The 24435-nt window shown below is 44.6% G+C and overlaps 1 protein-coding gene across 3 annotated transcripts in view; it reads right to left on the reverse strand.

Moving 5' to 3' along the window:
• KIF15 (kinesin family member 15) overlaps positions 1-24435 on the reverse strand; it is a 288169-nt gene that overhangs the window by 251788 nt on the left and 11946 nt on the right. For 2 of the 3 annotated variants that reach the window (XM_033930441.1, XM_033930439.1), the window contains exons 2-4: positions 21000-21045; positions 11989-12172; positions 5659-5735 (exon numbers count right to left, since the gene is read on the reverse strand). In XM_033930441.1, the coding sequence (XP_033786332.1) occupies positions 5659-5735; positions 11989-12172; positions 21000-21045 (307 nt within the window). The remainder of the gene's footprint in view (positions 1-5658; positions 5736-11988; positions 12173-20999; positions 21046-24435) is intronic. The other variant, XM_033930440.1, reaches the window with a different exon arrangement.

Below are 24435 nucleotides of genomic sequence, written 5' to 3' on the forward strand. Positions count from 1 at the left end.
ATATGTTAATAGAATATTGCAAAATAGAACGGATCCCAAGAGGATTAAGAATCATGAAAGCTCCACAGATCTTCAAAGAAGATACACAATTTCTTGAAACATGGAGCAAAATTCTCAACAAATGCGCATTGGATCTAATGTTATTAATTATTGAAAACAGTCAGAATAAGATCAATCAAGAAAAGTCGAAATTAGATTCCGATTTGAATAATTTAAAATCAAATACATCTGAAATAGATTTCGTAGATAAATTTAAAACACTGACAAATAATATGGAGGAATTCAGAGAGAATTTGAAGAAAAATAAACTCAGAAAATTCAAGAGAGATGAGTATGATTATCTTAATAAAAAAGTATATCCCTGGATGAATGTGAATGATAAGAACTCTAACCAGACAGACGCATTAAGTTCAGACGTCTCATCCATTTCAACATCGAGTAGTGGAGATGGCCAACAACAACATTTTTTAAGAAGAGGCCAATCTTCAAGACGCGGCAGATCGAGAGGGAGGCGAGGAAATCAACGCCAAAGACCGACCACTCGGTCACAAACACAGAGAAACCAGTGGTGATCAACTTATCTCAACATCCCCTTAGTACTGATGAAACTAAAGTACTATCATATGGATTCTCATTTGTTCCATCCACCGACTTTGACCACTTCCAATTTAATGTGGACTTAGAGAAATTAATAAGGAAACTACAACTAAGGATTTATTTTGAAAATCAACCACACAACATAGATCGTACAGTAGTATCACCTAAAAGTATTTGGACTCCTCCAATTCCATTGGATCCCATAGTAAATGCTTTTAAATTATGCGTTTTGAAAGACATTGAATTATGGAGATATAACAAAAAATATCATCATAACAACATGAGCAGAAATGAAAGAGAATTGATTAAAAAATTAAAGGAAAATGAGAAAATCATAATAAAAAAAGCAGATAAAGGAGGAGCCATTGTCCTTTTAGACAGAGAAAAATATCATATCGAAATTTTGAGACAATTGTACAACCATGAAGTTTATGAAAAATTACCATTAGATCCAACGAAAAAGTTGAAAAATCAGATAGCAAAGATCACAGATGAAGGCTTAAAACAAGGTTTTTTGACTTTGAAAGATCATAAATTTTTGAATAAAAAATTTCCTATAATACCTGTGTTCTATGCATTACCTAAAGTACATAAAGATCTAAGTAACCCACCAGGGAGACCAATAATGTCAGCACGAGGTTCTTTACTAGAACCTATCTCAAAGTTTATAGATATGTTTTTGAAAGACGAGGTTCCCAAAATTAAATCTTTTATTCAAGATGCAAGCATGTTAATGTCCAAATTAGAAGAGGTCCATTCAGAAAACTTTCCATTTATAATGGTATCCTTTGATATTATTTCATTATACACATCAATTCCTCAGGACGAAGCTTTAGATGTAATTAAGGAAATATTTAATAGAAGGAGTAGACCACATACTATTCCCTCAGAATTCCTTATGCAATTGTCGAGAACAGCAATGAAAGAGAATTACTTCATGTTTAATAAAGAAATTTTTAAACAAAAACTAGGAGTAGCTATGGGTGCTATATTCGCCCCTTCAGTGGCCAATTTATACATGGCGAACTTTGAATCCACATGGATTGACAATTCACCGTTTTCAACTAAAATCCATAGTTGGTTCAGATATATAGACGACATCCTAATGTTATGGACTGGGGATGAACTTGAACTTGCATTATTTTTATCTTGGCTAAATAGTTGCGACTCTAACATTAAGTTTACGATGCAATTCTCACGTCAAAGTTTGAATTATCTAGATATCACGATCTTCCAAAAAGATGGGTTTTTTGAATTTGATGTTTTCATAAAAGAAACAGACAGAAACACATTCCTGTCCTATCACAGTTGTCACCCTGAAAATTTGAAAAAGAACTTGCCATTTTCACAATTTTTGCGCCTCAAAAGAAATTGCTCTACTATGAAAAAATTTAATAAAAGATCTAAAGCATTGATACAGAAATTAGAGAGTCGAGGATATCCTTACAATATCCTGAAAAGAGCGTACAAAAGGGCAAAATATTGCCACAGAGATTGGCTAGTTAACAAAGGCTTAAATAAACAACAAACTAGAGAGGATGACAAGATGACCTGTGTATTAAAATTCTCAGCATATGGCAATACTATTGCCAATATTCTTAAAAACAATTGGAGAATTATGAGAACTAATCCCATCTTTCAAGAAACTGAATTAAGGATTGCTTTTGCCCGAGAAAGAAACCTAAAAGAAATCCTTTCACCAGCAGATTTCTATAAAAGAAGAACTACAGATGATAATCTATTACCGAAAGGTTTCTACAAATGTGGGAGATGTAGTGTATGTGAGAATATGTTGCAACAAAAAGATTTCATCAGCCCAAAGGATGGAAAAGTTCATGTTATAAAACATTTCCTCACCTGCTCGTCAGAATACATAGTTTATGTAATAATATGTCCATGTAAAAAATGGTATGTAGGGAAATCCATTAGATCACTGAGAACGCGTTTTATTGAACATAAATCGAACATAAAATGTATGAGGATCACAGCACCCCTAGTAGAACACTGTATTCAAGCACAACACAGTATTAGGGAACTTAAATGTTTTGCAATAGACCGCGTTATTCCAAATCCACGTGGGGGAGACAGACATAGGAATCTATTACAAAAAGAGTCACGCTGGATTTTCAACTTAGGAACTTTAAAACCGGGAGGTCTGAACGCGAACATAGATTGGAGTGCTTTCTTTTAGATCTGTACGATAACAATAATCTTTAAGTTGTACAGTCGTTATTGAATTGATACTCACTTCACACTCTTGTGATAATATTATTGGGATGTCCCTTTAAGATTCGTAATAGTCACTTAATTGATACATCTTTAAAGCGCATGCGTGGCGTCCTTAGAACTGCTAACGCCATTTTGCAAGAGACGCTGTATGAAGTGCACAGTGAGTAAACCCGATTTTAAATAAAATTATATTGATGAATGTTTATAGAATGTAACAGCAGTAATTATTGTTTTCTGTGTTTATAAAGCCTTAGACCCTTGAAGAAGCCCTTATTCGGGCGAAACGGGTCCCGTCGGCACGGCACAGACAGCAAAAAAGCAAAAAGAAAAAAGCCACTATAAAAAGAAAGATAAGTGCAATATTAAACTGTTTCATTAGTATTTGAGTACTGCAAAATAGAAAAATAGTGGAATTCAATGATTGATACTTATACCTACATGAGCCGTTTGAACAATCGTTTATGATTTGACGGTGTAGGTATCTGAGAATTCCACTAATATAAACATTTAACACAACAATACTCAAGAGGGTCCAGAGAAGAGCAACAAGGATGATAAATGGCATGGAAAACCTTTCATATGCTGAAAGGCTAGAGAACCTGGGGTCTTTTCCCTGGAAAAGCGGACACTTAGAGGGGACATGATAGAGACTTATAAAATCATGAAAGGCATAGAGAGGGTGGAGAGGGATAGATTCTTCAGACTAGCGGGGACAACAAAAATAAGAGGGCATTCAGAAAAACTGAAAGGAGACAGATTCAAAACGAATGCTAGGAAGTTCTTCTTCACTCAGAGGGTGGTGGGACATCTGGAATGCACTTACAGAAGAGATGATAGGACAGAGTACAATATTGGGTTTCAAAAAGGGATTGGATGACTTCCTGAAAGAGAAGGGGATTGAAGGGTATAGATAAAGGGTTACTATACAGGATATTAAATGATTAGGGAATAAATGATTTAGGTAAAGGATTACTTACAGGTCATGGACCTGGAGGGCCGCCGCGGGAGCGGACTGCTGGGCACAATGGACTCCTGGTCTGACCCGGCAGAGGCAATTCTTATGTTCTTACCTTTCTTCTCTGAATAGTCAACCCTTCCAGATGTCCATTGTTGTTAAAATAAAATATTCCCTTCATAAAGAAAAACTTTAGTTGCATTTGCTTCTTGGTTTATCAATGCTATTTTCTATTATTCCTTCTTATTATGGACTCGCATTCTTCTCCTCTTCCATAGTCCTTCTGATTGCTCTTAGTTCCTCTATTAGGTACCACTGGAAAGGACCTCCAAGACTATTCCAGTTTACCTCTCTCTCTGTCAGTTTTTAGGTTTTTTTTTTCTAAGACCTGGGTGATTAATCTATTTATTTGCAAAATTCTCTCTCCTTTTTCAGTGTTTATATTTTTATCCTGCCTTATATTGGGAACAGTGCTTTGCTACATTCCATCTGTCTGGACTGGTTCCGATAGGACTAAAGGAATGAAAGATATCATGTAATATAGAAAGTGCATGACCAGTTCACTCATTCCTCTCTTCTCCAGGTCATTTATGAATATGATCCTTGGAGCACTCCATTACCAGCCTTTATCCATTTGGAAATTTGACCCTTCAGTCTTATTTTTAATTTATATATCTTATCTGTTGGATTTCAAACTTAGGAAAAGATGAAACTTTGGCTTCAGTAGGTTATTTCATTATCCTTCTCTTTTACTTTTTTAGTTCAGTACTCTGTTTTTTCAGCAAAGTCAGTTTAGGCAATAGAGTAACTTTTAGAATCTCTTAGAATTTTTATATAAAAAGTGTTTTAGCCTAGATTAGTATTTTAGGTTGCATTGCAGAGCATAAGATAATATATTAGGACACAAATAGCAGTCAAGTCTTTGTTTAGTGTTTAACATTAGTTTAAAATACAGTCAGAAAAAGAAGATTTTACAATTAGACAGTGCTGAGGAAGAGTCTGCTGTCTTGGTACACGTGGGTACCAATGACTCAGGGAAATGTTATAGGGAGGTTCTAGAAGCCACATTTAGGCTCTTAGTTAGCAAGTTAAAATCCAGAACCTCAAGGGTAGCATTTTTAGAAGTGCTCCCTGTTCCACGCGCAGGACCCAAGACAGGCAGATCTCCAGAATCTCAATGCATGGATGAGGCGATGATGCAGAAAGAAGGGTTTTAGATTTGTTAGGAACTGGATGACATAATGGGGAAGGGGAGCCTACTCCATAAAGAGGGATTAACCCGGCTGCTGGCATCAACATTTAAAAAGGAGATAGTTTCTAGTTTAAAAACTGCTCCAAGGGAAGGCCTCAACATAAAAGGGAAGACTGCGCCGAGGGAAGGTCGACAGTTGCTCAAAAGGGCGTCGTTCGGAACAAGGTATGACTGAAAATATATCATCATAAAAGGGTAGGCTGCTCCGAGGGAAGGCCAACAGTTGCTCAATAGGAGCGTCGTTCGGAACAAGGTACCATTGAAAAGATATCATCATAAAAGGGATGACTGCTTCGAGGGAAGGCCGACAGTTGCTTCTAAAAGAGAAGACCATAAGCCATTATCGAGATAGATTGGGGAAATCCACTACTTATTCCTAGGATAAGCAGCATAAAATCTGTTTTACTACTTGAGATCTAGGTAGGTACTTGAGACCTGGGTTACCTATTGTTGAAAACAGAATATTGGGCTTGATGGACCTTCGGTCTGTCCTAGTATGGCAATTCTTATGTTAGCCTCACTCTTATTCACATTTACATCTTTTTTTTTTAACCTAGCAAAATAAATTGTTTAGTCTTTCTTAATATACCGACTCATTCATATAAAACAAAATTGAATAACTTACTATGCAAAGATAGTACCATTATAGCCATTCATACAGGACTCCACAATGTTTTTGGCCACACTTGAAAATACCGATTCCTAAAAAGAAGAAATACATATAAATGCAGAAAGCTGATCCATGCTAATAGTCACTTGCAGGATTCAAGCAGAATTTGGTAAGTTTAAACAGGCTAATTGAACAAGCTCTTTTCTGTAGCAAGCTGAGATCTATACAATTTACTTTGAAACTTTATATGTTTATTTTATTACCATGAATAAAAACTTTCCACTTATGTCAATTTACCTGAAAAAGGAGATACTCGAATATTTCAAAATATACAAACATTCAAACCACTGTCATCTGAGGTAAATATCAATTATGGAAAAATTATGTCCTTACTTGATAATTTTCTTTCCTTTAGTCACAGCAGATGAATCCAGAAACTAGTGGGATTACGTCCATCAGGTGGAGATAGAGAGCACTGAGTTGTCCTCAGATATATTTGATGCACAGCCTCCTGGCTAACCAGTATAGGTCTTCTCAGAGTAGTCGAAATAAAGCACTTAAAAGACATGAAATATATGAAACTCCTTCCCCCCACATGTGCTACACAAACAACCGATACTTAAAAAACCGAGAATGCAATTCCAGCCAAAAAATCATGCCCAAACCACGCCTGAGAGCAACAAACACTGCAACAGGGTGAGGCTCTGAATTCATCTGCTGTGACTAAAGGAAAGAAAATATCAGGTAGGCAAATAATTTTTCCTTCCTTGCCATCAACAGCAGATGAATCCAGAGACTAGTGGGATGTACCAAAGCAGTCCTAACGTAGGTAGGGAAATAAACCCACTCTCTCAAGCCCAACCCACTGCTGGCCACTCCATAAGTAGCCCCACACCCAGGCTACCATTGTGGACATTTAGAGAACAAGCTATTGTGAAGTCCTCCATTCTCGAATTATGCCCTGCAGCAAACGTCCAAGGAGATACGAAAACACAGTGTATGTATCCCACGATCATACAGAGGCTAATCCTCATAGCACATGTGAGCAAGAGCAATCATCGCCTGACTGCAGAGCACCAGACTTTAGTTACTCCAAGGCTCCATACAAAACTCCTATCGATTGAATCCACCATATCTGGCAATGGACCTAGCTTTGGCAAAACCATGACATTCAGAAAACAAAAGCACAACCGAATACTAGACCCTCTTCCTCTCGCAGGTTCTAGGGCATCAAGCCTGTAACACAACAGGTAATGGCACACCGCCTAAAGAAGATGCCATTCCACGTACGAGTTCAACAGATCTCTCAAAAGAGGCGAACTTCTGAAAAAATTCAAGTAGAAAATGAGGAGAGAAAATGGAAAGGAACTCACCCAGATACATGGACCTTAGATCCCAGAAAACGAAGTACCTGCCAGGCCTATACTCTTCGCAACAGCCCCACTGAAGATGTCCAAAGCGACGGCATTGGAGGTGATTTTGTCTGGATAGAGAAAGCCGCTAAATCGCAACTAAGACGCCAGTGCACCCGAGTGTCCTCTCACCAAAGAGACATCAGGTAACCGACAGAGAAGTTTGTCTTGGCCATCCATAGGGGGGAACAAGAAGTCCAACATGCAAGGTGAAGAAACTACTTAATGTGATGAAGAAAAATGACCCCAGGGAGAGAGAGAGAGAGAGAGAATCTTGCCCAAGGGAACCGACCTAAGCTCCAGAGAAAATGAGTAGAGAAGGCGAGAAAGAGACATAGCATAGCCCCAAAAGAACAGCCCAGAGAACCGAAAAGGAAGAAATAATTATTCTATCCACCGCGATGTAGGAGCATTAAACCAGGGAATGGCCACCAGAGAACCTGGGAAAGCCAGGCAACAACCTGGAGAGGACTAGCATGGTAAGACTAGAGATCCAAAATACCTAGTCCTATCTGAAGTCCAAAGGAAGGGAAGAAGGGCCAAACCCCACCTCCAGAGGTAAGACCTGCATGAATAACATGAAAGCACCTAGCGCTAACCAGCATCAAACGAAGACTCTGATCTGCTAAAGAGAGAGAAGAAAACTCAAGAGCCCTCCCCTGGTTACCAGGACGCATAGAGAACTGTCCAATGACAGGTGGTAACAAAGCTTGCAATGAAAGAATAGGGTGGCATAACTACTCAAAGTCTACTTGTGCAGAGCAATAGAAGCCGAAACAGTCGGGGAACCCCACAACTGAAGCAGCTATTGTCCCAATAGAGACAACTAAGACCAAGAGCATACCCAGGCTATTCAAAAAGTACAGTAACAACCAGCCTCCAGCAGAGCAGAGGCAGAAAGAAAAAACAAAATAAATACTCACCCGCAACCGAAGAAGCCGGAACACATATTTCAATCAAGGGAGCTGAAGCCTCTGAGGATGAAAACCGCTGTTGCAAGCCGGTACTCCTCATAAATATGCCCCTTTTTTTCACATGGGAAAGGAGAATGTCACAGAAGGCACCGACTCAGGTCGGGAAAGGGGCCTGCGGTGAGCAGGTGTATTCCCAGGAGGGTGAGGTAGGGAGCTGGGAGGGCCCAGATGTAACCTCCAAAGCTGGCAGTATTCTGCCAGACACCCCTTCTCTGCCAATATCCAGGCCTGGACCGACATCCACAGGCAGAAGCCAGGAGCTGTGAGGAACATATCCATCAGCCTGCTGGAGATTGAGAATATTGGTTGGTCAGGAGGCTGTTGGCCAGGAGGCTGTGCATCCAATATATCTGAGGACAACTCAGTGCTCTCTATCTCTACCACTAGTCTCTGGATTCATCTGCTGTTGATGACTAGGAAGCAGTATTTACAGTAAATGCAATGATGCCAGTTTACACAATTCCAAGAACCCTGCAAAAAAATAGAAGAGAAACATTCAAGCTATTTTGCAAACTTGTAATACAAAAAACAACATTAAATCCTAAGACTCAAAATGCAATGATACTATCGTCCTGCCAGGAGAGCAATATCTGTTCAATGACTTAACAGGACAGTTCGTAGAAATCCAATGCTATAGTAATCAGTGTCCGGGAAACAGCACTGAAAAATAGCCCCCTAATGCTCAAAACTAATGGCACAACTAATGCTCAAAACTAATGGCATTCAAATTATATGTGAAAAATTGCAGGCAGACCTTAGGAAATTGGAAGACTGGATGTCCAAATGGTAGATGAAATTTAATGTGGACAAATGCAAAGTGATACATATTGGGAAGAATGACCCGAATCAAAGTTACCGGTTGCTAGAGTCCACCTTGGGGGTTAGCACCCAAGAAAATGATCTGGGTGTCATGGTAGACAATACAATGAAACCTTCTGCCAATGTGTGGCAGCGGCCAAAAAAGCAAACCGGATGCTAGGAATTATTAAAAAAGGGATGGTTAACAAAACTAAGAATGTTATAATGCCCCTATATCACTCCATGGTGTGACCTCATCTGGAGTATTGCATTCAAGTCTGGTTTCCTTATCTCAAGAAAGATATAGCGACACTAGAAAAGATTCAAAGAAGAGCGATCAAGATGATAAAGGGGATGGAACTCTTCTCGTATAAGGAAAGACTAAAAAGGTTAGGGCTCTTCATCTTGGAAAAGAGACGTCTGAGGGGAAATATGATTGAAGTCTACAAAATCCTGAGTGGAGTAGAACGGGTACAAGTGGATCGATTTTTCACTCTGTCAAAAATTACAAAGACTAGGGGACACTCGAAATTACAGTGAAATACTTTTAAAACCAATAGCAGGAAATATTTTCTCACTCAGAGAATAGTTAAGCTCTGGAACACATTGCCAGAGGATGTGGCAAGAGCGGATAGCGTAGTTGGTTTTAAGAAACGTTTGGACAATTTCCTGGAGGAAAAGTCCATAGTCTTTATTAAGAAAAACATGGGACAAACTGAAACACAGACAGTGTAAGATCCTGTGCTATTTCACATCTGTGGATTACAATACTTAGAGCAAAAATTCTGAATTTTATAAGACATTCAATAAAGATCTGTTCATCCGAATCATCTGTTCTACTTTGTTGATTTTGGGGCTTATTGGAAGACAAGTGGCATGCGGAGGCACACCATTCCTGACCCCCCCCCACCCCCAAGATGAACCCAAAATGCCCTTACCAGGATGCAAGGGAACCAAGGACCACATGATACAGCCAACTATAGGCATCCCTTTCCCCAAAGAGCCCTAGGCTGCCAAAATTCTTAAGCTCCACTATTACAGTGAGGGAACAGAGAGCAGAGGCATATTGTGGCTTTCCCTGTGGCCTGGATGTGACACCCCAGGGCTATCGAGGCTCTCATAGCCCAACATCCCAAAAGTAAAGACAAGGTAGGACAGGCAAAGCTCTAAAGTTTGTTTTTTTGTAAAAAGAAAAAAATTAAGAGAAGCCCAAAATGTAGAGAAGAACCCACTTAGCTTACTCCCAGGTATTGTGGGACCTCTACCCAGACCTACCAGACCAGCTCATACTGCATATCCATCAGTTGTTATGAAACTGAGAAATACACAGGGTATTTGTACCGATCTCAAAGTCAAATGTTCTCAGCTTCTATCTGCTGGTAGGCACATATAACCTGAGAGTCTGGACTAGTCTGAAGGGATGATAAGAAATTATTTTGTTTAGCGGTTGAATATTGCCAACAACTAAAAAGATCTTGGTGCAGGCTCAACACCTCCCCTAATCCAGGTCCCTTTTTATACAAATAAAATATGTTTATTAAATTAAATGGCACAAAAGGAAGTGGGAACAGACAATGAACACTCCACTGAAGATCACTGATGTAAGATCAACTTGTTTATTTCAGAAAAGGACACAAAAAAATGCTTCCATAGCTTTTCAGTGATTTTGGTTACTCTGGCATATTAGTTGGACCGAGCTTTGTTTTATCCCAGAACATATACGCCAGAGTGAACCCTGATGCAGGTGTTCCTCAGACGCCGAAACACAGTGCTGTGTTGAGTCCACAGCATCTGCTTGTGTCCTTTTCTAAAATAAACAAGTTGGCCTTACATCAGTGATCTTCAGTTGAGTGTTCATTGTCCGTTCCCACTTCCTTTTGTGCTGTTTTATACCCGTGGGTTCTCTGTCCTGTTGGACTTTTTGTTATTAAATTAAATGGACCATCATCATCCAGATATTCCAAAAACTATATAAACAAGTTATGTATACACCACCTGCTCTCAAATCTTTAACTCACTCTTAATCTCAGGCCTATAGGCATTACTAGGGGTAGGGACTGAACAAAGATGTGCGACATCTATGTTATAAAATATCCAGGCAAACACAGGTGACAGACCTACACCAGCTTCTAACTTTGTGCAGAAGCTTCAGGGAGGGAGAATTTAGTTTTATATGTTGCCTTTGCAAACCAGAGAAATAACAATTGCATAGCAAAAACCAGCCCAATAGATCACAGAACGCAGAGAGAGGGGTGATATGATCAAGACATTCAAGTATCTCACAGGCCGCATCGAGGTGGAAGAAGATATCTTCTTTTTCAAGGGTCCCGCGGCAACAAGGAAGCATCCGTGGAAAATCAAGGGCAGGAAACTGCACAGGGACACCAGGAAATTCTTTTTCACTGAAAAGGTGGTTGATCGCTGGAATAGTCTTCCACTTCAGGTTATTGAGGCCAGCAGCGTGCCTGATTTTAAGGCCAAATGGGATAGACAAGTGGGATCTATTCACAGAGAAAGGTAGGGAAGGGTCATTGGGGTTTGCAGACTAGATGGGCCGTGGCCCTTATCTGCCGTCTATTTCTATGTTTCTATGAATCCAGAGGTGATACTGTCATTCAGCAACATAAACGCCTCATTTTAGGATTAGATATCTTTCATTGGTTCTTGGATTCCCTAAAAAAGCTTGTTTGTGAAACGGGTAGGGATAAGTACTTCTTAATTATTGATTATTAGATCATTGTATCACATGTTGGATTATTTTGAACTTATGGAGGGTTTTATGCCAATGAAAGATATCTAGTCCTAAAATGAGGTGTCAGTTTACGTTGCTGAATGGGAGTATTACCTCTGGACTCCTGAGGCTTTTTTCCTCCATTACTTTGGGTAGATTGAGATCTATTGGTTGGTTTTTGCCTTTACACACTAGGTACAACATAAGCATCTGTATTTTTATACAGACTTATGTTATAAAATTATGTTAGATGCCCTATTATAAAATTATCTTTTAAGTGTTGGCTACTTTTTGTTCTTCAGAAGACAAGGACACAGGTATATCAAACACACTCTCATATTAACGACACACATTATCCTAATAAAATACAAACCACTGCAATTTTCACAGCTGACAAATGTTTCATTATAACATCAGGAACATTTTATACCTGGGTTGCATCTATATTTGCAACATGATCATAAGTGAAGATTCTGGGCTCTGGCTTTGAATGGAGCCGAATGGTGTTTGACGACAATACAGATAAACACAAGCTTTGTTCTCCATCAACAGGAATCAACAATCCTTCTAGAGGACGGACTCTCACAGACACTCGAATGGCATCACCTTCATGGCTTCAATAAAGAACAAATGTTACAAAAAGCTTGCTTATAAAAACAAATCTATATTTTCCCCATCAAATATTTGAAGTAGGCACTAAATACCATAATAGAAACTTCTCAAAATGCAATGCAAACCATCAAATAAGCCAGCACAGCCACACTATGCCCATATATTCTAACCTTATCTGCATACAGACACTGATTTAAAAGGGTCCCCTTTACACCATCAATATCAAGCCTAGTGTGTCAGATAAAATATAAGGCTAGTGGTTAATATGGATCACCCCATGCCTAGGACAGTGCTGTACAAGAAAATACAGCAATCTGGATTTTTGCTGACTTCTTACAGTTATGTCCCATTACAACACATTCTCTCCCATTCTCACAACCAGTATAATCAAATAAAGAAGCAGATGTAATGGAAACCACAAGTAATAGAAGCAGTATATAAGACATGTAAATAAATACATTAATAATAATCTGAGATGGAATTTTGTTCCTTGGCTATTCTTTATTCTAAGTGGAAAACCTAGAAGTAACTTAATATTTAAAGGTTGCTAAAGAAAAGTTGTGTCTTGATAACTCTCTCCTTTAATCACATCAGACCAATACAAATAGGGTTAATCCCCTCTATCAGCAGATGGAGACAGAGGAAGAAAAAAGTTCTTGTGACTTGCCCCTTAAGGGTGTTATGCAGTATAGAATAATCAGTATTTCGAATAGCCTTTCAATGGTGCTCAAAATCTGCCTGATGGCTAATAACGAAACTTAAGACCAAACAGCTCAATTAGGTAAAGCACAGTTACTTACCATAACAGGTGTTATCCAGGGACAGCAGGCAGATATTCTCGACATGTGGGTGACGTCATCCACGGAGCCCCGTCGCGGACAGCTTTTCAAGCAAGCTTGATTGAAGATCTCAAAGTTTGCTAGTGCTCCTCACGCATGCATGTGCCTTCCTGCTCCACTAGAGGGCGCATCCCCTCCTCGTGGTCTTCAGTTCAGATAGCTAGCAAAGAAGCCACCCCGGGGAGGTGGAAGGGTTGCGAGAATATCTGCCTGCTGTCCCTGGATAACACCTGTTACGGTAAGTAACTGTGCTTTATCCCAGGACAAGCAGGCAGCATATTCTCGACATGTGGGTGACCTCCAAGCTAACCAAAAAGGGACGGAGGGAAAGTTGGCAAATTATGAAAACAGATTACGCAAAACCGACTGGCCAAATTGGCCATCGCGCCTGGAAAAGGCATCCAGACAGTAGTGAGAGGTGAAGGTATGAACCGAAGACCAAGTGGCAGCCTTGCAGATCTCCTCAATAGGCGTGGACCTGAGGAAAGTGACAGATGCCGCCATCGCTCAGACTCTATGCCCCATGACCCGACCTTGCAGCGAGAGACCAGCCTGAGGGTACAGAAGGAAATACAAGCAGCCAACCAGTTGGATAAGGTGCGCTTGGAAACAGGACGGCCCAACCGATTAGGATCAAAAGAGATGAAAAGTTGAGGAGCCGTCCGATGAGACTCAGTGCGGCGCAGGTAAAAGGCCAACGTCCTCTTACAGTCAAGAGTGTGAAGCACCACCTCACCAGGATGAGGGTGAGGCTTAGGAAAAAATACCGGAAGAACAATGGACTGGTTGAGGTGGAAATCCGAAACCACCTTAGGCAAGAACTTAGGATGAGTGCGAAGAACCACCTTTTCATGATGAAATACAGTAAAAGGCGGGTCCACAACCAGAGTTTGCAGCTCACTGACTCTGCAAGCAGATGTGAGAGCAATCAGGAACACCACCTTCTAAGTGAGATACTTCAGATGAGCCTTATCAATGGGTTCAAACGGAGGTCTCATCAATTGAGCCAGGACCACATTAAGATCCCAAACCACCGGGGGGAAGGGGGGGGGCTTGAGAGGAGGATAAACATTGAAGAGGCTCTTCATAAAGCGGGAGACCACTGGATGGACAGAGAGCGGTTTCCCATCAAGCGGCCGATGAAAGGCAGCAATCGCACTGAGGTGGACTCGAATAGATGTCGATTTGAGACCAGACCGAGACAAGTGAAACAGATAATCTAGCACGGAAGGCAAGGAGGCAGAGAACGGTTCCATGCTGTGTGCAGCACACCACGCAGCAAATCTGGTCCATTTCTTGGAATAGCATTGTCGAGTGGAGCTCTTCCTAGAGGCCTCGAGAGCATCCCTCACCGACTGAGAGAAACCTAAGGAGGGAGTCACGTGGAGAGGAACCAAGCTGTTAAGAGTAGAAACCGCAGATTTGGATGCAACAGCGAACCCCGACTCTGAGACAGCAGAGAAGGAAAAACAGGAAGAAGCAGAGGCTCCCTGACACTGAGTTGGAGGAGCAGGGAGAACCACGGCTGCCGGGGCCACAGAGGAGCTATCAAGATCATGGTGGCGCGGACCGACTTGAGGTGTACCAGAGTCCTGAGAATCAGAGGAAAGGGAGGGAACGCATAAAGGAACCTGCCCGTCCAATCGAGAAGGAAAGCATCCGCCTCGAGACGATCTGGGGGAGAACATCCTCGAGCAGAATCAAGGCAACTTGTGATTGAGGGGCAAAGCGAACAGATCTACCTGAGGAGTTCCCCACCGAACAAACACCTACCGCAGAGTCTGGGAATGGAGCGATCATTTGTGCTGCTGAAGAAGGCGACTCAACTTGTCCGCCAGACAATTCTGCTCACTCTGGATATACAACGCCCGAAGAAAGATGTTGTGGCGTAACGCCCACTGCCAAAGACGAAGGGCTTCCCTGCAGAGCGATAGGGAACCCGTACCCCCTGCTTGTTCACATAATTCCTCGCCACGTGGTTGTCCGTACGCACCAGGACCACAGAATCCTACAGCAAATGACGAAAAGCCACCACTGCATTGTAAATGGCCCGGAGCTCAAGAAGGTTGATGTGGTAGCGACGGTCCGCTCTCGACCAAAGACCCTGAGTCCGAAGACCGTCAAGGTGTGCGCCCCAAGCGTACGCTGAGGAGTAGGTCGTCAGAACCTTCTGATGCGGAGGTGCGAGAAAGAGCAAACCTCTGGACAGATTGGAAGAGCTGGTCCACCAACGGAGCGAGTATTTCAAGGAGGGAATCACCGCAATGTGCTGAGAAGCAGGATCCCGATCCTGCTGCCACTGAGACGCCAGGGTCCACTAAGGAACACAAAGGTGTAACCAGGCAAATGGCGTGACGTGAACGGTGGAGACCATGTGTCCCAGGAGGATCATCATCTGCTTGGCTGAAACCGAAGACCTTTGCAACACCAGCTGACTCAGCCGCAGAAGGACGGCCTGCCGAGGCAGAGGTAAAAACGACCGGAGGTGGACTGTTGTCCAGCACAGCCCCAATAAACTGCAGGGACTGAGAGGGGCACAACTGGGACTTGGGGAAGTTGATCTCGAACCCCAGACGCTTAATAGTCTGATGGGTCGCTGAAATAACCCCCTTCCTCGATGGAGCTTTGATAAGCCAATCGTCAAGGTACAGGAAAACCTGAAGGCCCTGCGATCGCAAGGCCGCCACCACCACCACGAGGCACTTCGTGAAGACCTGTGGGGACGAAGCGAGCCCGAACGGTAGGACCCGATACTGCAAATGAAGGTTCTCCACTTGAAAGCAAAAGAAACCGTCGAGAAGCCGGGTGGATCAGAATATGATTGTAGGCTTCCTTCAGGTCCAGGGAACACAACCAGTACCCCTCGTCCATCAAGGGATACAAAATAGGAAACGAAAGCATGCAGAACTTCTCCCGAACTAGGAACTTGTTCAACTTCTGCAGATCCAGAATAGGTCGAATGTCCCCGGTCTTTTTGGGGACCAGGAAGTACCGGGAATAAACACCGGAGCCCTGTTGACAAGGGGGACCTCCTCCACTGCCCGGAGGTGAAGGAGGGCATGCGCTTCCCGAAGCAGTAGGGGAAGCTGCGCCCTGTTGGAAAGAGACTCTCCTGGAGGCCTGTCCGGCGGAAGAGCCCAAAAGTTGAGGGAGTACCCCTCCCGGATGACAGAGAGGACCCAAGAGTCCGCAGTGATCTCTGCCCAGCGCTGCGAGAAAGCGCGGAGTCGCCCCCGAAAGGGAGAGGGGAAACATCCAGGGCGGAGGAGGCCAGCCAAAAAGACGGCGGCGGCTTAGACGCTGCAGGGGTTTGAGGCTTAGGAGGAGCCCTCTGCTGCTGCGGGCGCCTAGGAGGAGGACGAGAAAATGCCGGTGTCGATTTCTGTGGATAGCGCCGGGAAGGCAGCCAGTAGGACTTGGGCGGAGCGGGCTTCGCCTTGGCCCGGACCAAGGAGGCAAAAGAGCGTTCGTGATCAGAGAGACGTTTTGTGGCAGCCTCGATGGAATCGTCGAACAGCTCGTTCCCCAAGCATGGGAGATTGGCCAACTGGTCCTGCAGGTTGGGGTCCATATCTACGGTGCGGAGCCACGCCAGGCAATGCATGGCCACCACGAAGGCCGAGACCCTCGAGGAAAGCTCAAACGCATCATAGGCGGCCTGAAACATGTGCAGCCGAAGCTGCGACAGAGTATCCACAAGCTTGCAAAACTCCGCATGGCGCTTGACAGACAAATCGTCCTCATAGGATGGAAGTAACTTAATACACCACTTAAGGTAGGACGTAAATGTAAAGTTGTAATTTAGGACCCTATTCACCATCATGGAGTTCTCTTATAGGCGCCTCCCAAACTTGTCCATAGTCCTGCCCTCCCGGCCCGGCGGGACAGCAACATACACCTTGGACGGGCGAGACTTTTTGAGGGTGGACTCCACCACCAAGGACTGGTGAGAAAGCTGCGCCTTTCCAAACCCTTTGCAGGGCACCGTCCGGTACCGAGACTCCATCTTGGATGGAATGGCCGGAATAGCATAGGGAGTCTCCAGATTGCGAAAGAAAGTCTGTTGTAACACCGGATTCAGGGGGAGCCGCAAGGACTTCCTAGGCGGGTAGGGGAGCTCCATCTCCTCCAAATCCGACTGGAGGTCCAAGTTTAAGGCCTTTCCCATGTCCAGAACAAACCTAGTAAAGGAAGAGGGCCTGCTCTCAGAATGCCCCTCGAGGGGAGTGGTGGTACGAGACCACAAGGCAGCCAAAAAGGAGGGAGAAGCCTCCCTGGAATACTGCTCCGGCACATCCGTATCCACAAGCATGGACGCCGAGGAAGCCCCGCTAAAAGAACGGGGGGAGTCGATGAGAGGCCGCGCTTAGAAGTCCCCGGAGGGGAGGACCTCAGGGTCCGGGCCACCGAGGTCCGATGACACCTCCCCGGAGAGCCTCGGCCCAAAGACAAACCTCGGGAAAAAGGGGCAGGGTCCCCCGAGACCGGCGCCTTGCGGAGCGGGGTCCCCGACCGGACAGGCAACCTCAGTAGACTTGGGTTGGACAAGGTGAGGACCGAGGTCTTAATGGACCCGGTAGTGCGAGGCCCTGGGGACCTACCCCGCCTCAGGGGGGGAGTCCCAGGGCCACTTCACAAGACGCCTCAACCGGTGCCTCGACCGAGGCCGGCTCGAGGGAGAAGCGTGCCTCGATGGAAGGGGCGAGGAGTCCGACGAGGACAGACGCCGAGACCGACATACCTTGCCCGAGAACCCTCGACACGATGCTCAGGCTGGTCCTCAACGCGCGAGGTCGAGGCTGGGGCAAGCTGAGCCAAAGTCGAGGAAAGCTCCGAGGAGATGATCGCCTTCAACACCTCCTCAAACATCGGCATCGTGACCATATTTGGCCGGGCAGGTGCAGCAGTGCGTTCCACCGAGGGCGACCTCGAGGAAGAGTATTCCCATATGGTGGAAGCACGCTTGGCGGGCTTGGAGGATGGTCTCGTTGAGGCTGGCAGAACTACACTCACCGCCTGGATGGCCAGAGACTCCGAGGAAGGCTTCTTCGGTAGCTGAACTGAACCTAAAGGAGGAAGAGGAGACTTCGAGGCCTTCAAGGTCGAGGGAGACTTCTCCGGGGCCGAGGTCTTCGAGGCCGATGTCCAGACCGAAGCTGAGGTTTAGGCCGAGACCGGGGCCGAAGCAGGGGCAGCCTCCATAGCGAAGAGCTCCGCAATCCTGGCCCTACGGCGCCTAAGAGCCCGAGGCTAGAGCGTGGCCCAACGAGGACAGAAGTCCGTCGGGTGATCAGCACCCAGGCACAGTATACACCAGCGGTGCGGGTCTGTGATGGAGATAACCCGACCGCACTGGGAGCGCTTCTTAAACCCGGTAAGAGGCCAGGACATAAGGGATAGAGGGCCGCAGCCACGGCGAACCGGGAGCCCCCGGTTGCCGAGTCGAAAAAAATAAGACGATCAAGTCAGCAACGAACCGCACAGCAACTCCCGACAAAATAAAGAAGTCGCAGTGCTAGAAAGGCACTTAGAAGAATGCAGAGAAGAGAGACAGGGCTTTCTGGCTCCGCAGAAAGCTAAGAACTGAAGACCACGAGGAGGGGATGCGCCCTCTAGTGGAGCAGGAAGGCACACGCATGCGTGGGCAGCACTAGCAAACTTTGAGATCTTCAATCAAGTTTGCTTGAAAAGCTGTCCGCGACGGGGCTCCGTGGATGACGTCACCCACATGTCGAGAATATGCTGCCTGCTTGTCCTGGGATAAAAACCTTACCAGCTAGTGAGGCATATACTCTGACCTGCAGATCTTAGACACATGGGAGTGGTCATTGCGATGCTGAAGGCCTCCGATGATATCAAGGCTGTTATACCCAGCATGGATGCTGCTATATTCTGTTAAGCCAAAAAAGGACTGTGCAAAACATTAACTTCCAGAACCAATATAAGCAAAATTTTGCTCAGAGACCTTTTGCACCAAGGTCCTCTAACTTAACTAGGCTAAATACTAAGACAGTCAATTGTAGTGCTTTCATTATCCGTGAGTGCACATTCCGACATGCATACACAGAGTGATGGTACCAAAAATGAGAACAGTAAAGTATTCAGTGCCATTATGAGGACTCCCTTATCACCAGTGGTTTCCATGCCAGACTTGGCTTAGGCCCAAGGTTCTCTGCATGGTGAATCTACCACTTTATTATATTCTTTCAAAGATGGAAAGCAGTATTTCAAAAGTACAAGTTAAATAAACACCTTCTTTTCTGAAGGTCTTCTCCCCATTGAAGACAGTGGCTTATGCGATAAATGCATGAAACTTCAAGATGGAGCCAACTGAGGATCTGGAAATTATCTGATGCGAGGGGTAATAGTTATATGATTTGATAGGTTCCAGGATGGACAGGGCCAATGAACCAGAGGCCATAGCCTCAGAGCACCCTTAAAGAATCTGACATCTGGGTGCGAAGAGAGAGAATATCTAGCAACCTGGGATCTGAAACAGGAAACTCCAGCCACTTGAACTTTCAGGGAGGAAACCGCCAGTCCCATGTCCAGACCTTCTTGAAGAAAGGACAGGATAGCTGACACTTAAGCCTTGGCAGGGTCCAGCTGCTCCTTGTGGCACGAATGCTGGAAGGTATCTCATGCCTTGGTATACACTGTGAATGTGGCAGGCTTCTTGGCTCTCAGAAGAGTGCACACAACCAGATCTGAGTAACAGGCTCAAAATTGAGCACTCAAGAGTCATGCTGTGAGACCAAAGCGCTCCAGATCTTGCAGGACAATCAGACCTTGAAAGGAATCCCTGAAATGACTGAAGCTTCAGAAGTGGACCAATCTGAAGACACAAAAAGTCTGCATACCATGACAGGGCCAGTCTGGAGCCACCAAGATAACCTGTCCCTGATGCCTGGCTACTCTTCTCAGGACTCTCACCACCATGGGTCAGGGAGGGAACATGTACAGGAGTTCGTCCACAAGCCGAGGCTGAACCAGTGAATTGATCCCGGTGCTTTCGTGTTTGCATCTATGGCTGAAGAATCACACTGCTTTCTTGTTTCTCGCTGTCACCATGAAGTCGAACACAGGGATGCCCCAACAGTCAACAATGCTCTGAAATGCCTGAGGTGAGAGAGGCCACTCCCCCCCGAGTCCAGAGTCTGTCTGCTAAGAAAGTTCACCTGCACGTTTGCAGTCCGGCAACATGAGCCTTAGCAATGGCCAGAAAATGAATCTCCGCCCAACGGAAGAGCTTGCGCCTCCTTCTGGAGACCGAAACTCCTGGTGCCTCTCTGCTTGTTGACATAAGCCACTGCTGTTGCGTTGCTGGAAAACACTGACCACCTTGTTCGACAACCAGGGCAGAAAATCCATGCAAAAATACTCAAAAAACAAAAAAGAAGACCGAGCAGATCAAAGTTGCTCCTGCAGGCTTGGTTGCAAAAGAAAAAACTGATTGGGAGCAGCAGAGAGCAGGGAGAAGGAGGAGAACTAAAAACAGTGATCAGTATCTCCTGCCATGGACTCACAGGAGCAGATGCAAGACCCTTGGTTCAGCACACCATCCTTATTGCACTGGAAAAGTGGCTTCTGATGCTCCTCCCCTCTCCTACTGGCTTAATATGGTTTACATTGAGGCACACAAACTACAGAAAGGAAACCTTTGTACTCTTCCTTCTGTGTATCCTAGAGCAGTGTTTCTCAACTCGGTCCTGGAGTACGCCCTTGCCAGTCAGGTTTTCAGGATATCCACAATGAATATGTATAAATTTGATTTATATATACTTTCTCTATTGTATGGAAATTTCTTTCATGCATATTCGTCATGGATATCCTGAAAACTTGACTGGCAAGGGGGTACTCCAGGACCGAGTTGAGAAACACTGCCCTAGAGAGCAAAAGGTGGTGGCGGCAAATCATGTTGCTCATCTCCCATCTCCATTAAGATTGCTGGTCAGAGAATCATTTTAGCAGTTTACATTCTGTTCCTTACCTTGGTAAATGTGATGAAGTCTGTGTAGTATCACTTGAACCACCTACTGAAAAACAAAAAGGATCAAATAAATCTCTGTGGAAATACCATTTTCAATATAACTAAACGTAAAAGACTTGGAAGTCTTGCTCCACAATGGAAACTGAAGTTCTCTCAGCTACACTACAGAGTACACCTTTATCTACCTTATTTTACAGAAAAAAAAAGATTATGTCCTTACCTTGATAATATCTTTTCCAGTAGATACCATGTTTCCCCGAAAATAAGACTTACCCCAAAAATAAGCCTAGCATGATTTTCAGGGTAGGTCTTAATATAAGCTCTAGTCCCTGGATTCGCTGGCAGCAGCACTTCCCCCACACCCACCGCGCAGCTAAACCCCCGCTGACCCTCCCATCCTTCCATCTATCCCTCCCATCCAAACCCCACCGATCTTCCAACAGCGAGACCTACATACCTTCCTGCAAAGAGCAGTGTCGGCAGAACTCTAAACAGGCTGCTTTGCGGCCTTCTCCCACCGGGGAATTCCCTCTGCCACATCACTGATGATGTCAAAAGCAACACGGCACACAGAAGGCCCCGGCAGGAGAAAGCTGTGAAGCAGCCTATTTAGAATGCTGCTGACGCTACTTTTTGCCGGAAGGTATGTAGGTCTCGCAGTCGGCGGGGTTCGGATGGGAGGGAGAGATGGAAGGATGGGAGGGTCAGCGGGGGTTCAGCTGAGCGGCTGCCCAAGTGTTCTGCTGCATAGACAGGAGGGATAGAAGTTGGGCAAAGGTTCTGCTGCAGGAGGGATGGGAGGGAGGGTTAGAAGTTGGACAAGGGTTCTGCTGCAGGAGGGATGGGAGGGGAGGGATGGATAGAAAGATGCTGTGCACAGTGCAAGGGTTCTGCTGCACAGGGGGGAGGGAGGGAGGGATAGAAAAATGCTGCAAAGAGAAGGCACCAGGGGATGGGTGAGAGGGGAGAAAAGATGCTGCACATGTTTGGGAGAGAAAGGAAAGAGGAAGAACTGGGGTGGAGGAAAGGAAGGAAGAGATACATGAAAAAAATAAGATCTACCCCGAAAATAAGACCTAGTGCGTTTTTTGGGCCCAAAATTAATATGACACTGTCTTATTTTCGGGGAAACACGATAGGTGTGTCAGCTGGACAAGTGGGTTATCTCCCCAAGGCCACAAGCCATATCCTACAAGCCATATTCAGAAGGATTCCACTCTGGATTTTTTTCTGTGATCCTCCTACTTTACCGGGAGCTCTACTGCCACCTGCAGTTAGAACCCAAGCATGCAAGAATACCATCGAAATTATGTGAAGGACAAAAATGGCCTCCACTATTTAAATTTAGAGAGCCCACTCTCAACGGAAGAAAAAGCCTCAGGTTTTCTTTAGGTAGGGCATAAATACTCAGACCTCCTCCACCAGCATCATCGGCAAAAAAACTTCCGGAGAGAATGTGCCTATTACCATATTCTACTCTAATAGGCACATTCTCTCCGGAAGTTTTTTTGCCGATGATGCTGGTGGAGAAGGTCTGAGCATTTAAGCCCTATCTAAAGAAAACCTGAGACTTTTTTTTCCGTTGAGAGTGGGCTCTCTAAATTTAAATAGTGGAGTAGATTTGAGTATTGAATAGTGATTACCCACTAGCAACAAATTTTGATATAATAAGGACAAAAATGGGAAATTTCCCAAACAAATCAATTGTTCTGCTCAAATATAATAACTTGAACACTCAGCAAACAAGTAAGTCATTAGAAGCATCAAATCTCATGTAGTACCCCCATAGATGCTAGAAACATATTATACAGTATTTTTCAAGGCCCAAAGGGCTAACTAGCATCCAAGCTGGTTGATAGAGTGGGCAGACTTGATGGGCTATGGCCCTTTTCTGCCGTCATTTTCTATGTTTCTATGTTAAGATACAGTCTTGGAGAAGAATAAACAGAATGACACAAGTAGGCAGGCACTCAGAATGACACACCTATCTACTGGAAAAGATATTTTCAAGGTAAGGGCAAAATCTTTTTTTCCAGTGTAATAGGTGTGCCATTCAGTCCCAGAAATCTAGGGCAGGCTGACTGCACCAGCCCATAACACAGAAGAACCAAACACAGAGTCCACTCGTACTGCAACATCCACCCTGTAAAACTTTGCAAATGTGTGTAGTGTGGACCAAGTCGCTGCTCTACAAATCTCAGCTGGAGAGACTGTCTTAGTTTCGGCCCATGACGAAGCTACGCTACACTCTTTTTTGGAAACTTTCCCACAGACATTGTAGGCTGACAAAATGGACTTACGGATCCATCTAGAAATTGTCCCCTTGAAAGTAGGTGTGACTCACTTAGTCGAATAAGTCAGCACAAACAGATGGTCTTAGAGTCTAAACTCGCTGGTCTCTTCCAGATAACTAAGCAGCACTCTTCTAATGTCCAACTTCTTCAAAATGTGGTCCTGTTTCCTAGAATTTGTGTACTGGAATTCAGCTAAGTGAACTTCCTGATTAATGTGAAATGCCGAAACAACCTTCGGCAGAAAAGAAGGAATAGTGCATAGGGAGATTCTAGTCCCTGAAATCTTAAGGAAAGGCTCTCTACAAGAAAGAGCCTGAAGCTCCAAGACTCATCTCGCAGAGGTCACAGCTACAAGAAAAAAAGACTTTCAGCGTCAACTCAAAGAGGGACACTTATTCCATCAGCTCGAACGGAGCTTTAGTGAGACCTCGCAGAACCATGTAAGGTTCCATGAGGGGAATGGTAGTTTGATTGGTGGTCTGACGTGAAGAGCACCTTTTAAAAATCTAGCGATATCCAGACAAGACGCCAGCGTAGACCTGCGGTCCCAAGCTCTGAAACAAAAGAGCCCTGCGACTTAGACCCGAAAAGAAGCCACGGTGAGGCCCTTATCAAGGCCTGTTTGAAAAAAAGCTAACACCACTGAAACTGGAGCTAAAAATGACTCCACACATTCCCGGATGCACCACTGCTGAAAAGTCTTCCCCACTTTAGCATAGGCAGAGACCGTAGATGACTTCTTAGACTAGAGAACGGTAGCAATGACCACTTCTGAATATCCTTTGCGCTCTAGCATTTCGCGCTCAAGAGCCATGCTGTAAGAGTAAAGCAATCCAGATCCACCATGCATACTGGACCCTGTGAAAGGATATTTGGATACATTTGCAACCAGAGGCCATGGTCTGTGCGAAGTTACATCAGCTCTGAATGCTGTGCTTGGAAGGCCAATCTAGAGCCACTAGAATGCAACTCATCAGGGAAGGGTCAATCTGTTGAAGGATTCGCCAGGGAGGAAAGGCATACAACAGAATGCTCAGAGGCCAAGGCTGGACTAGACAGTCTAGCCCTCGCTCAACAGCCAATACCATCGGTGCTGCAGGGTGTCGAGGGGTGGGTGATTTCGATGAGGAGCATGCCCTATA

The sequence above is a fragment of the Geotrypetes seraphini genome, chromosome 2 (assembly GCF_902459505.1).
Source record: "Geotrypetes seraphini chromosome 2, aGeoSer1.1, whole genome shotgun sequence".
NCBI lineage: Eukaryota > Metazoa > Chordata > Amphibia > Gymnophiona > Dermophiidae > Geotrypetes > Geotrypetes seraphini.